The 12,523-nt window shown below is 36.9% G+C and overlaps 1 protein-coding gene across 2 annotated transcripts in view; it reads right to left on the minus strand.

Moving 5' to 3' along the window:
* Nucleotides 1-9,570: 9,570 nt before the first annotated feature.
* cntn3a.2 (contactin 3a, tandem duplicate 2) overlaps nucleotides 9,571-12,523 on the minus strand; it is a 75,555-nt gene continuing 72,602 nt past the window's right edge. For both annotated transcript variants that reach the window (XM_038283143.1, XM_038283142.1), the window contains exon 23: nucleotides 9,571-11,040. In XM_038283143.1, coding sequence (XP_038139071.1) covers nucleotides 10,943-11,040 — 98 coding nt within the window. In that variant the 3' untranslated portion in view covers nucleotides 9,571-10,942. The remainder of the gene's footprint in view (nucleotides 11,041-12,523) is intronic.

The following is a 12,523-nucleotide window of genomic DNA, read 5'->3' on the forward strand; positions in this document are numbered from 1 at the left end:
ACATCGTATACGCTGATGCCTTTTCAAATGCTAAGTTTTGCTCAGAAATCCAACTGCTTTTTGCCACAAATCCTGCAGGAGCAGGCGCTGGTCAACAGTGCATCCATCCAATGCAGTGATACTGCAGACACAGCAACATCTTCTGTGTTGCCTGATCTCGGCTGGGAAAGGTGCATCGGGATACTACGACCATGAGGGGGCAGTGTGGACATTATAACACTGTGGTAACTATGGAACAGCTGCTACACTGGGAGAAGCAATATGCACCAATCATGTAATCACCAGCATCTCTGCAAAATATATCCATCTTTCAGTATTACACTATGATTTAGAAATAACCACTGAAAATCTTTCATTTCTCCTTGTGTTAACATTAACCGCACAACCCATTGTCCTGGTCCAGTGGTCGATAGCAGTGAAGAGCTCAAGTATTGACACACCACCTCATTATAAATGATCTGTGGTGTGAGGGGAGAAACCTCTCTTTTCTTCACTTCCCATTTGAATCGATCTGTTCACAAGGTCCTCTCCTTCTTATTATCTTAAAAGCATCTCTGCAACACTAGTTAGATCAATATTTCACAGCAGCTTTCTATGTCATTCTGTTGTTTCAGTGGAAAGTCTCTGAACTTCCCGAAAGCCCTAACAAACCCAGATCTGTTGAAAGAGAGAGCTGTGTAAGGCCAACATCTTGACTCAGCTCTATAAGATGTTCTTGGAAATATTAGATGTATAATTACACTCATTAAATGTGTTTTAATAATGGTTCTCATAGTGATGCGTAACAATACAAATATCACATCAAATCCTCTTAAGAGGACTGCAGCCATTTTCCCTCATTTTATAAGCTTTTTCTTTATATAATATGTTTTATAGGTACCATGGCACCCAAGGGCTCTCCTTGAATTCCTCATGCAGTAAAAAACAGTAAATCTGCTGATACTGAAAATAGAATAACCATAGAAAAGCAGAAAAATTCACAAGAAGATTCTCAGTGAACTGTTTTTAATAAGTCCCTCATTTAGAAAACACAAATCCACCAAACAATAATACATGCACATCTTCCGCATATCAACTGTTCACTTTTCAATGTGAAAATGTTTAAGTCAAAGATCTCACAGAGATCACCAGGACATGAAAATACTGAGGAGTCACAAATAAAAAAGGCCAAGCGTTGTCATCTGGAGCTCCAATTATCATTTTCACTGATATATTTTAAGCTATGAAATTTAGGTATCTTAAATTGTTTTACAGTCAAATTTTCCAACTGTGAATAATAATAACCAAAAAATATATATATAAAAACCAAAAAAATATTAATAGAGCGTATTTAGTTTTGTGGTACATTACATCAGGCCACAGAAAACTGACATAGCAGCCGGAACATTTTCTATTCCAAATTCAAGTAATTTTTGAAGATATTTTCAAGTCCAAATAGGACATGAAAATCAGATCTCAGAATTGAGAGGGGAACATATTACATACAGCTCAGAGCCCTCAATTTTTATTGGCAGCATTGGTAGACAGTAAGAACACCTAAAATAAATTCATCATTTTTTACAATATAGAAGCCTGCCATAACTTCAACCTTTAGGACATTTAAGCCTCTAAAAATTCCAAAATATTAATGTAACCAACAATATATAATGCAGGTTAATGAAGGTTTCTGCAGGTAAAGTTTAAGTCAGATCATTATACTTCAAACTAAAGTCCTATATAAATAGGAAATATATCCTAAGATAATTCAGATTTTTAAATTATTTCAAATTCTAGAAAGAAAATAAATACTAATAAATATTTAATATACAAATAGGCTGCTTGAAATGAAACAGGTAGGTTTAAGAACTGTTAACCAAATTCTTACAAAAATAATTATATCCTAAAGGAAACTTAACTTTCCTATTTCAAAACTACAAAAGAGAAAAATTGTCATCAGTATCTCCCCAAAGTATCTCCCTTTTAACAGTTTTTTAAAAATGCAAAAAAAAAAAATATATATATATATATATATATATATATATATATATATATATATATATATATATAGGCCTGGTAAAGGACCCGAGCATATACATAATGCTGTATATTTTTTTAACTCAATCTTAACAGAACATAATTAATATGGTTGATGATAAATATTTAGCCAGAACTTAAATGCACAGCAAAAGTTATTTAAGTATTTATCAAAAACAGAAAAAACAGAAGAAAAAAAAGTCAAAAGAGAAACCAAATCATGACATCTGAATTTCTAATTTAACTAAATGCAAATCCTGACATATTTTAAGTCTACCTATGGCCTCAAATTGAGTTGATTGTATGTAAGACTTTAAAAAAAAACTCCATCTTCCACTGCTCATCCTTCAGCTTCATGGAGTGCCTACATTTTTTTCATAAATGTAGGGTACACCCCGGAAATGTTGCCAGTCCACTCCAGGGCAAGTCAGTCATACAATATAAAACTAACAACACCCCTAAAGCCAATTTTAGAGTCACCAATCAACCTAACAGCCATGTTTCTGTACCAAGACAGAACCCACACATGCACGGGAAGAACACGCAAAGTCCAAGCAGAAAGACCCATGACCTAATAGCTGCAAGGCTAACGCGATAAACCATACAATAGAAACCCATGTAACATTAAGCTTTGACTTCCAGTTTCCCCAGGAATACAAGATAAAATTACATGAAATTAACTTTTATGCACTGCTTCCATTAAAAGATGAATTTATTTTGAGCTTTTTTACAAATCTATCTATAATTGTTGAGGGTGCTGTATGTAATATTAGTTCATAAGATGGTAAGAGAGATTGGTTTTCATACTGGAAATTATCATTTTAAACAACACTTGACCTTTGTGCAGAGAAGAAAGGAAATAAAACAGGAACAATTAGGAACCATATCAAACATTTAGAAAGAAAACATCCAAATCAGCTCATCTCCACAGTACCAATACATTACAAAACAAAGAGGCTGGCAATGCTTCCATCTACCAAAGACATAAATGTTGCCTTTTTTTCAGCTTGTATGAGCCATACATCAGTCAAATCGTTCCCATGTAACCTCAGTTGGTTCAAAACAAAGTGATGGAGGAACATACATAGGTCATCTCGCACAGAAAGCCACAGGAACAGAAATAAGAAAAACTGAATCAGACTTCAAAGCAGTTTCGGAATCATTTACACTTACGAGGGGTGGTGAAAAGACAGATGCACCCAACATAGTCTGTATACTGTGGATTTTTCCACAAGTTCTCTTACTCTGACAATTTATGGTCATTTAATATAAAAGCACACTGTAGCTCCTGACCGGGTCAAATCCATTTTTTCGCACCAGACACTGAGCGTATATAATTGTACTCGAACGCCCATGATGCTTCACTTACCCTGCGCCCACAAGCATTGTTACGAACAAGAAAAGAGTTTGGAAAAAATGTATATTTAAATACCAGACGGGTCCTCTTGAAATCACTTGCTCATGACTCTGTGGGATTAAAGGATAACCGTAAACAATTGTGCTCACCGAGGTTCGGTCTTTTTTTCTCCTGCTTACACCTTTCCTGGTGTCATCCTGATAGAACCATCCTGATTTAGTCCTCCCTAAATCCTGATATATTAGTCTTACATGGGTGTCATTAGTGCCATTAGTCGAATGCCCTTTCCCCACAGATCCCCCTCAGGCTTGCTCTAATTTATTAAGATGTTTTAATGTCTGCTAAATCATGGCACACGTCAGGCTTTCCATTCATCAAGTCCGACTGTTAAATGGGCCATTGTGTTCTGAAGTAATACCTCTCTGATCTATTCACTCCTGCCACCTTGGAGCATTTGAATGATAGAATGAAGCAGGTCTAAGTACCTGAGTGGTGGCGGCGGTGGTCTTTCACTGAAATATATAAGCAAACAGGGACATCACGAACTACACAAAAAAAAGGTAATAATACAACTGACAGCAAAGGACAGATTCACATAGAAATAAAACACAGCTGACCATATATTTAGCCAAATAATGTTAAGAGCTGGTGGCTAGATTGCAGTTTTCAGACTGGCACAATTGGCAGCACTTTGAACGTCCTGTCCCAACTATAATGGCTGATGATGATGATGCATATCAGCTGGCTTCGGCTGGGTGCCCAGACGGATGTAGAGAAAGACTGAAAATCCTATTTCAAATGGCCTATTAATGAATAAATCATTGGAGTTTCCTATAAATATTTCAGCCTCTTGTACTCTAATGTCCATATCCCTGTTTTAAAATGTTCAAGATGTTTCTTGATCCTTTATTTAATCCAGCTGAAATGATAGGTAAAGATCTTATATAACTTGCCATTGCGGTAGGCTGTCTGTTTCTTTCGGCACAGAAACCTCATCATTTCCTTTCTTTCACCATGATTCAGATAAAAAAGACAGTAAACTGGTAATATAGCATTATGATAACCAGAATCATCTGAAGGAAAGAAAAATGCTTAGTTGACTAGTTGATTTTCAGGATGATTGGCCCTGATTGGTGAATAGCTGGCTGGAAACTCACTCATCTAATGTTTACTAATGTGTTAACCCACCACAGATAAGCACTACAAGCTTGCATGAGCAACAGTCTTCAGTTGTTATGTTGTTATGAAAAAGTTCAAAGGAAGCAGAGGGAAGGAAGAGATGAAAACTCAAACTCAAGCAAAGCAGCATGTTTGACACGATATTGAGACACGTTTGCAGTTCATCCTCACTATAAGATACTACTTCAGCTTTTTGAATAGCGGCCAGAGCAGGCAGGGTTCCTCATCTCCAGTAATCGGGGGCCTGTGTGTCGTGCTTCTTTTAGGTGTGTCTCTGTTTGCACACACCTAAGTCAAATGGCTAAAATTAAATCCGCAGTATGTGGTATATATTATAAATATTACCAAGAGTTCAACTAATTAACAGATTATTTCACTCACACCTGAGTAAAATAATTGATCTTTCTCTGCTTCAGGTGTGATGAAGCAGAGAAACATAAAAAAGGTGAAAAACACCAGACCTCGAGGACCGGAAGTGAGGAAACGTGTTTTATGAAATTAAGTTTTACAAATGTTAACCATATGGATATGATCCCACTGATAGTTTAAAATCTAAACTTACAAATTATTTTTCTTTTCCAGGATAGAAATTGTTGTGAATGTTTTCTTCAAGCAAAATAATCTGATTTGAAGTTATTTGATTTTTTATTTTGTATCCTATGTAATAAATATCTACTTTATAGTCTATTTACTTCTCGTTTCCCCCTTTTAACTGGCTTTCATATGTTACACATCTGCCTTTCTTGTACGATAATAAATATTTACTTTGGTTTTAACACAATATTCAGTAATCGTCACATCCTTACAGCACCAGATACTTTACTTTTAGTATTTAGTTAGTATTTAGTTAGTATTTAGCAAATACTAACTAAACATTTTGATTAAAACATAACTGAGGTTTAATTGGATTGGCTGTTATTCTCCATTATCATTTACTGTAAACAAGCCAGTAAGGCTGATTTGCTATAGAGGCTGCATTGTAAATGAATATATCAAATTAGTACAAGAAAACAGCTGCTGTATGTCATGTGGTTCAGAGAGTTGATTTTGGATAACGAATCTAAGCTTGTTTCCAGTTTTTGTGAATTTAGTAGCAGTGCTAATCCTGAAGTCAACTATCTGCCAAGCTATGTTTGGCAATCAACGTAGCTGTGGTGACTAGAAACATGCCTCTTTGTTAGAGGAAACTACAAAAAGGTTGTTTAAGATTTTAGAATATTTTAATGCCTTGATCACAAGCCAATTGTTATATTTTACTTTTATTTTCTACTTTAGATAAAAAAAAAAAAAGTTGATTTAATGAAAAAGTCAGCTGCGGTGTCTGTCAATTCTCTTCGTCTAAAGAAAATCATCTGTGCATAACAATGACTGTTAAAATATTTTCTTCAATCTGAGCTTGTAGGTGTTAAAAATTCAGTAACATGCTATTATTATGCTTCTGCCATAATGCTGTTATTGAACTATTGGATGTCCAGATGTTGAGCACTTGGTCTTAAATAGTAACATTTAAATGGACAAATATGATTTGTAGTGTAGAATTATGTCAACATTGCCAGAAACGTGCTTATTCCTTTGAGCGAATCAATTAAGTAAAATATAATTTATTTTAACTTTTACCAATTTCATTGAGCAAAGCAAATATATATACAAACTGTGGCCTACAACTGCGCTTACTTTAGCTGGGAGAGAGATGTATTATTATATGTTTCTTAGGAACTTAGGAAATAGAAAAGATAAATTTATAGTTAGGACACCATTTGACTATTCATGAGTATTTTGATCTGCCAGATATTAGAAAATTGCAAAAACTGTTCAAACTGTCGTCTTTTAGTGAAGGCTTTTTCAGTGTTTAACTCCTTTCTAAATGCAAGGATCTGTTACCAAAAACAAGTGAGAAAGATGTTGAAAGCCATCTTCTTTTCTCACCTCCACTTGCCTGGTGGTGGTGTGAAGAGGGTGTAAAGTGGATGTGAGGGGAACGTCAGATTATCGGTTTTGGTGACAGAAAATGCTAGACGGTATAACAGATGGACGTAGCTACTGGCTATGAAAAGTCACACAAATGTGGAAGTTGTTTTACCCGATGAGGATATTTTTCTTCACTCTTTTTGACTTTCATCTCATTCTTTGAAAAGCACGATATCTTTTTCAACCATGAACATCTCTCCTGCCTTTGACTAAATTTGAATACAGAGTAAATAATAGTATACAGTGGTGATCAATGGACTTCAAGGTAATTCTCACATTTACTTGTGCTACATTTGTTGGATCAGACATAAAACACCACTTAAAAGATGAACTAATAATATCCTGGCTTTTACAAACTGTATAAACAGCTACGATATTTAATTATTTATAGGTGAAGTCGTTTTGTGCTAGAGCAAAATGCCTGTTGGAGTTGGCTGTTAGAGGTCATCTGCGTGGTGAATTCATTTCCATTATTTTCTCAAATACTAGAGATGTGAGAAAAAAACACAGCGGGAGGGCTCTCTGTGGCTGCTGGTCCTTGACGTCAGATGGTTCCGAGCCCTGAGGCGCTTTAAAATCCAGCCTATTAGACACATAGCTAAGCTCTATGCTTTATGTCCAGGTTGACATGGTTCAATTTAAGGAATTAGGTCGTTTTTTCTTTATGCAGTTGTGTGTCACAATGCGATTCACGCAGTATGTTGTGTTCGATATTCCAAAAGCTCACAGTTTCTGCACCTTGCCACTCTGTCCTTTCTATATCTACAGCATTGGTCTCTATATTGATCTTATCTTCTTTCCTTTGTAAGGTAAAGTCAATATAAATAATAACTTTAAAATACTGTATATATAAAATAGAGAAAGATCTCCTTGTTCCTTGATATTTAGTATATTTTACCTGGAAAGTCAGAATTTAAATGTGATACGATCATAATTCAATACTTTGCAAGCTCTTAATCAACCCACAAACCTTAAATGACACAAACCTTAAATGACATAAATACTTTTGAACAATAACAACTGTAATTTGTTTCCAAAATTGTTTTCCAATTAAACTAACTGGCTCTTTAGGCTGTGAGCTTGGTATACTCAGTAAAGATGCCCTGGTAGTATGTGCTCAATAAACTAAGAAAATATCTCCCGCACTACTGTGCCCCCTGCAGCTGCAGCTTGAATCATTGATAAAAAGCATTTCTGATCCATGCTGTCATGTTGTTTATACCAACTCTGAATGCTGCAGTTAAAGTCGGGTCTCATATATACACAAAATGTTGATCCAATCTGTTTATGTCCAATTTTATTGGGCCTGCGCAAACTGTAGCATAGTTTTTTTTTTAGCTGATATTAGTGACATGCATTTTTGGATTTTTGCTGCATTGTTTGTGTGCAGACTATTGTTCTGTATACAGTGTAAAGAGGGTTATTTCTATGCTCTTAAACCGGTGTGTCTATTCTTTCCAGACCTCTAAAATCCAAAAGGGGCATTTTCTTATCCCTACAGCTGCTGCTTATTGGACATTTCTTCTCATTTTGGACAATTTTTGTGTGAAGTCAAGACAATGAATTGCACTTTCTGAAATTCTCAGACCAGCCCATTTCACATGGTTGAAAGTCATCTCCATCACACCTAGATACCTGAGTGCATTTTTGCTGCCATGCTGACTCACTGTTAACAAACAGGTAACTTATAAGTGAGCAGTGAATACTTTTTTTTGTAAACTTCAATGTACATCCAAATTTGGCACAATATATTTTGGAATCCGTATCAGTGAATTCTGAACGAACTGTAAATGTTGATACACTATATTGCCAAAAGTATTTGCTCACCCATCCAAATTATTGGAATCAGGTGTTCCAATCACTTCCATGGCCACAGGTGTATAAATTCAAGCACCTAGGCATGCAGACTGTTTTTACAAACATTTGTGAAAGAATGGGTCGCTCTCAGGAGCTCAGTGAATTCCAGCGTGGAACTGTGATAGGATGCCACCTGTGCAACAAATCCAGTCGTGAAATTTCCTCGCTCCTAAATATTCCACAGTCAACTGTCAGCTGTATTATAAGAAAATGGAAGTGTTTGGGAACGACAGCAACTCAGCCACGAAGTGGTAGGCCACGTAAACTGACGGAGCGGGGTCAGCGGATGCTGACGCGCATAGTGCGAAGAGGTCGCCAACTTTCTGCAGAGTCAATCACTACAGACCTCCAAACTTCATGTGGCCTTCAGATTAGCTCAAGAACAGTGCGCAGAGAGCTTCATGGAATGGGTTTCCATGGGCGAGCAGCTGCATCCAAGCCATACATCACCAAGTGCAATGCAAAGCGTCGGATGCGGTGGTGTAAAGCACGCCGCCACTGGACTCTAGAGCAGTGGAGACGCGTTCTCTGGAGTGACGAATCGCGCTTCTCCATCTGGCAATCTGATGGACGGGTCTGGGTTTGGCGGTTGCCAGGAGAACGGTACTTGTCTGACTGCATTGTGCCAAGTGTAAAGTTTGGTGGAGGGGGGATTATGGTGTGGGGTTGTTTTTCAGGAGCTGGGCTTGGCCCCTTAGTTCCAGTGAAAGGAACTCTGAATGCTTCAGCATACCAAGACATTTTGGACAATTCCATGCTCCCAACTTTGTGGGAACAGTTTGGAGCTGGCCCCTTCCTCTTCCAACATGACTGTGCACCAGTGCACAAAGCAAGGTCCATAAAGACATGGATGACAGAGTCTGGTGTGGATGAACTTGACTGGCCTGCACAGAGTCCTGACCTCAACCCGATAGAACACCTTTGGGATGAGTTAGAGCGGAGACTGAGAGCCAGGCCTTCTCGTCCAACATCAGTGTGCGACCTCACAAATGCGCTTCTGGAAGAATGGTCAAAAATTCCCATAAACACACTCCTAAACCTTGTGGACAGCCTTCCCAGAAGAGTTGAAGCTGTTCTAGCTGCAAAGGGTGGACCGACGTCATATTGAACCCTATGGATTAGGAACGGGATGTCACTTAAGCTCATATGTGAGTCAAGGCAGGTGAGCAAATACTTTTGGCAATATAGTGTATAACAGCTTCATTTACATTGGATTTAAAGTGGGGTGTTTTATTTGGAAAAGATAAATAAATTTATATTTGATTTAAAAGTCACTCTACAGCTTTTTAGTTTATGATACAGAACGATTAACCCTCTAAACGATAGGCTTTTTATGCCTGTTTTAGTTCAGGTAGTCATTGTGTATTGTCCGTACATTCTGTTCAAATTGAACTTGAGCGGAAATGTTGGAAGAAAGCCTTTGAAAATCATTTACATCTCAATAAACATCTCTATTTCAACATCTTTTCGCCCGCCGGCTACATTTTCTTGCTGTATAGATTGAAGTGAATTTTGTCCTCTCTACATTTTCATTAAGGTTTTTGCTCAGGGGGAAACTGAGGCAAAACACAACGTTTTGAGACATCTATGTTTCATGGCTCACCTGTTTTATTCCTTCCTATAAAATGGAAGTGAAAGACACAATACATCATATATTTAACTGTCAAATTTTTCAAATGAAAGAATCTACTATTTGGACATAAAAATGCCAGAGTTTTGTTGTTGTAGTCGTCTGATAATTTGAAAAGAAAAAAAACACTCTGGCGCTTGTACAATGCAGCACTGCTCCTACTGCCGTTTGCAGGCTCATGCCATGTCTCTAGATGCCAAGTCCAGATTTTTAGGCAGCGATCCACTGCAGCTATTTATTTATTTATTTTTTAAACGTTAAAGCCTTAAGGAGCCAACATTCAGCTTTACGGAATTAAACCATAATAAGCTAAATGGGTAACACTATGGGGTGTTTTATGAAAAAACTTCTGGACACAACCAATTTCTAATGGAGCATATATATGTATAAATACAGGCTGCTGGATGTCTTTATAATTGGGGCCGTTGCGAGAATGTTCAAAGGCACAAGCATGTGAGAATTAACATGTTAAAACGGTCGGATTTAGGCATGAAGGAGAATACAGAAATTTTGGAGATCAAAACTAAAATCTCTCACCGAGGCCCTCTAAAAGTTACACCGAGTGCTTAATGATTGTAAACTGCATGAAACTGAATGCTGAGAAAAGCATGATGCTATCCTTTTTTTTTTTACAAAAAGAAGGCTGAAACTACTTTGGCACATGAATGGAAGTAAGGCATCTGTGTTATTCAAGAATTAAAGTAAAGAGCCGAAATGGTATATTGTTCCCAACTGGCAAAAATGTCACACCCACAAGTAAAAATTAGTAAATAAAGGCAAGCAAATAATGTGAATTAACTCAGCAGCACGCTCCAACTTCTTCACACATTTCTATAGAGCACGATAAAACTGTCATTTCCAAGCAAGAAGAAAAATAAAACATGGCTACTTTTTAAAAGGAAAGAAAAAATGTGGGAAAATAAAGCAGAGAGGTTGTGTCACAACATTGACCTGAATGTACATATTGAAATAGTGAGGATTAAGGAGAGAGGGGATGTGTCCACACTCAGGCCTTTGGAGCCACGGGCGCTCATACCTGCAGCACACAAAAACAGAAGAAAATGGTTAAAACTTAATTTCCTTATGCTTACATTCATGTGATGAACTGTTTTTATTTCTAACTTACAAAATACTAGAAGACTGAAAACATTTGAACAGAAATGGAAACTGTTAAATATGACCTGTGGCTGCTTTTTTTTAACGAGGAGCTGCTCATTCTGTTTAGATAACCAACTAAAATACAGGAAACCACCTTAATTCTGGAGCTGGATAATATGCAGTGCTATGCAGCAAAAAGCTCTTTAAAAAGTCTCTCTGTTCTCAGTAGAAAGAAGGAACCACTAACTCCACACTGTCTTCACAGTCACAAAAACAATAGAAAACCTTTTCAAGGCACCACTGACAGAAAAAGTATACTTTTTAGATCTAATGATGGTTCCCTACACTTTCTTATGCTCTTCTGAGTCACAACCCATCTATACATAGAACCGTACTCAATATGAAATTGGTTTTAACAATTCAAAATAATAAAGGAAGAATTGGGAAGTTTCTTTTCCATGGAGGTTTTGCATAATAGTTGCAGTAGCTTATCTGAAATACGCAAATGTGTTTTCAAAGTAAGCTTTCCGACACCAGTATGGATAGAAAATTATCATTTTGTTCATTGTTATTAAAGAAATAAATAATGGTATTACTTCTGTGATTTATTGTGATGATAATCATCTGTAATTGATAATGATTGCAAACCTTAGGTATGTTTTATAATGGTATGATTTATAGCTTTGGACTGTTTTTTTAATGCGGTTACCATAAGAGCATAATTTATAGCAATCTATGTGAAAATATGCAGGCCTGTTTAGCTGAAAATTTTCGGGCTTAACAGGTAAAAATACTAAACATGGTGGGGCTTTATATCAAGAAAATCTTTGTATGATGCTCAATTACAGTTATAACAAATGCTGTTTTGATTGCTCCTCTGTTTATCCTGACTTATTATTCTGATAAAACTATTACATTTTTATCCTAATTTAATGTTTCTGATTGGTATAATTCTTAACAACTCAGAAATGTCTAATAATAGCAGAAAAACAAACAACAAAACTGGTGTGACTTCTTTAAGCTGGGCCCTTTTCGGGCCGATTCTCCGCTTGTTCCGAGAATTTTTCGATTGGGCCTCTCACTTCCACCTCCCGATCAGGAATTGCAAGGTTGGGAGAAAATCAAACATGTTTGAAATTCAGTCGGCCATCGTAAGATCGCCACAGTGTGAGAACATGCATGGTGAGCTGTGAACTTTTAAACCCTGAGGTTTTAATCGTACAGTTTGAGCTGTAGCTGCGTGCAATGATTGAAAATATCGCGCAGTGTATGTCCGCTTTAGCAGTATCTGGTTTTCAATCTGTCATGCATCTTGTCCAGAGGAGCTGGCAGGAATTTGGCTGAAGTACTTTGCAGACAAGTAAAGCTTCTCCTTGTTTGGTGTCTTTTTAGGTCCAGCCTTTTGTTTGAAGCCAAGCTAT

This window comes from Cyprinodon tularosa, unplaced genomic scaffold (genome assembly GCF_016077235.1).
Source record: "Cyprinodon tularosa strain WSP-4 unplaced genomic scaffold, ASM1607723v1 ctg19, whole genome shotgun sequence".
Lineage (NCBI taxonomy): Eukaryota > Metazoa > Chordata > Actinopteri > Cyprinodontiformes > Cyprinodontidae > Cyprinodon > Cyprinodon tularosa.